At 43.5% G+C, this 2,218-nt stretch overlaps 1 protein-coding gene across 1 annotated transcript; it reads left to right on the forward strand.

Annotated features, from left to right (window-relative positions):
* The first annotated feature begins 529 nt into the window (after positions 1-529).
* On the forward strand, positions 530-1,837 carry LOC127750220 (uncharacterized protein F54H12.2-like). The gene has a single exon (XM_052271217.1). The coding sequence runs from the start codon at positions 530-532 to the stop codon at positions 1,835-1,837; it is 1,308 nt and encodes a 435-aa protein (XP_052127177.1).
* Positions 1,838-2,218: the final 381 nt, after the last annotated feature.

Consider the following 2,218-nt stretch of genomic DNA (forward strand, 5'->3'; position numbering starts at 1 on the left):
AACAAAGTCATTCGACACTTTGGAAGTGAATATAAGGACGCACGCGGGTGCTTTTATGCCATTTGATCACGGAACGTCAACGCTACTGTGCCATTTTAGACAGCGGCCGTAATCAACATGTCAGCTATCACAGATTACTACGTTAAACAAGCCCAGACGGGGTCTGGAATGAATTACTTTGCAGGGGCAAACACACAAAAGGGGGCAGGAATCGGTAGTTTCCTAGGTGGGCTTTTCCGAAGCATTCTACCTTTCGTTAAGCAAGGAGCTGAAGTTGTTGGCCGCGAAGCCTTGCGAGCTGGAAGTCATATTTTGGCCGATGCTGTGTCTGGAGAGGTTCCTCTCAAAAATAGCGTGCGCCAACATTTTGAAGAAGCCGGCCGAAATCTCACAAAAAGAATGCAAGGAAATGGTATAAAACGAAGGAGAAGTCGTAACAACGATCAGTCTACACGTAGTGCTGACACAGGACGGTCTACCCCAAAGAAAAAACTTCGCCTTGACACCGAAAACTACATATTTTAAAAAAATGTCGTTCTTACACACTGCATCTCAAGAAGCCCTACGTTCTGAACTAGATCTGTGGAATCTACCGTCAACTCAAATTGTATTGGAAGGGGGACAATGGACCCCTTACAAGCCTGTCAATTCACTGGATCAATCCAACACGATACAATTTTGTGTACCTGGTACCGGACACGAATACATGGACCCCGCACACACGCTACTCAAAGTGAAAGCTAAAATCGTGAATGGGGATAACTCTGATATTAAGGATGAAGATGGAAGTGATGCAACAGTCGTTAATTATGCTCTTAATTCAGCCTTTTGTCAATTAGATGTTGAGGCGAACCAAACACTACTATCACAATCTGCAATGACGTACCCCTATCGAAGCATTTTTGAGGCAGTTCTTAATTATGATTCACCTGCAAAAGCAACACACTTGGCCATGCGTGGGTATTACAAAGACACGGCAGGACATATGGACGATATGAAAGAAAATGCAGGACTCGCGAAACGTCGCGAACTCACCAAAAACAGCAGAGTTTTTGAGCTGATGGGGCCCTTGCACTCTGACTTCTTTAACCAAGACAGATTTCTCTTAAATAACGTAGAACTGCGGATTAAGCTCACACGTAGTCGAGATGCCTTCGTGCTTATGTCAACAAAGGGTACCGAAAAACTGGTTATCCTAGACGCAACCTTGTATGTACGAAAAGTACGAGTCTCACCTTCAGTACTCCTAGCGCATGCCGCTGCGCTTGAAGTGTCCACAGCTAAATATCCTCTCACAAGAGTTGACCTGAAAACATTCACAATTCCCCAGGGCATACAGGACAAAACTATAGCCAACCTTCATCTCGGACAAATTCCTAAAAGAATCATTCTAGGATTAATTGCTAATCAAGCATTTAATGGGGATTATGGTTTGAATCCTTTTAATTTTCAACACTTTAATCTAAACTATCTGTCTCTGTATTTGGACTCACAACAAATCCCTGCACAACCACTCACTCCAGATTTTGGGAAAAACCTGTATGTTGAGTCGTACAACACTCTCTTCACTGGAACAGGTATACACTGGAAAGACGAGGGGAACGATATTACATACGCCGATTACCCTAAAGGGTACACTTTATACGCCTTTGATATCTCACAAGATTTGTCTGCAAACGAAAATCACTGGAATTTGCAAAAGCAAGGAACTGTTCGATTGGAGTTGAGGTTTGCAGCACCTCTCCCGAATGCTGTGAATTGTATCGTGTTTTCTGAATTCAACAATCTCGTAGAAATCGATAAAAATCGCAACGTGGTAGTTGACTACAATATCTGAGATGGACGGAAAGACTTTGGAAATGGTTCTTCGAAAGGACCCACATGCCTCAGCTATTTTTGAAGGGGTTTACGCCTCGGACACACTCCCCTTTAAAATAAACAAAAAACCAGCACTCATCATTGTGAACACAGACCCTATCGCGAAACCAGGCGCACACTGGCAAGCCATGTACATAGGATGCGACGGACGAGGTGAACATTTCTGCTCATACGGGCTTGGACCTTACGTTCCCTCCATAAGGAAATTTTTGGATCGACAATGTAAAGTTTGGACCAAGAACACTATCGATTTGCAAGCCTTTGACTCCGATGTATGTGGACAATACTGTGCTATGTATTTACTCTATAAGGCACACGGTTACACGATGAGAGACTTTGT

Source organism: Frankliniella occidentalis, unplaced genomic scaffold (genome assembly GCF_000697945.3).
Source record: "Frankliniella occidentalis isolate FOCC.00 unplaced genomic scaffold, Focc_3.1 Scaffold6, whole genome shotgun sequence".
Lineage (NCBI taxonomy): Eukaryota > Metazoa > Arthropoda > Insecta > Thysanoptera > Thripidae > Frankliniella > Frankliniella occidentalis.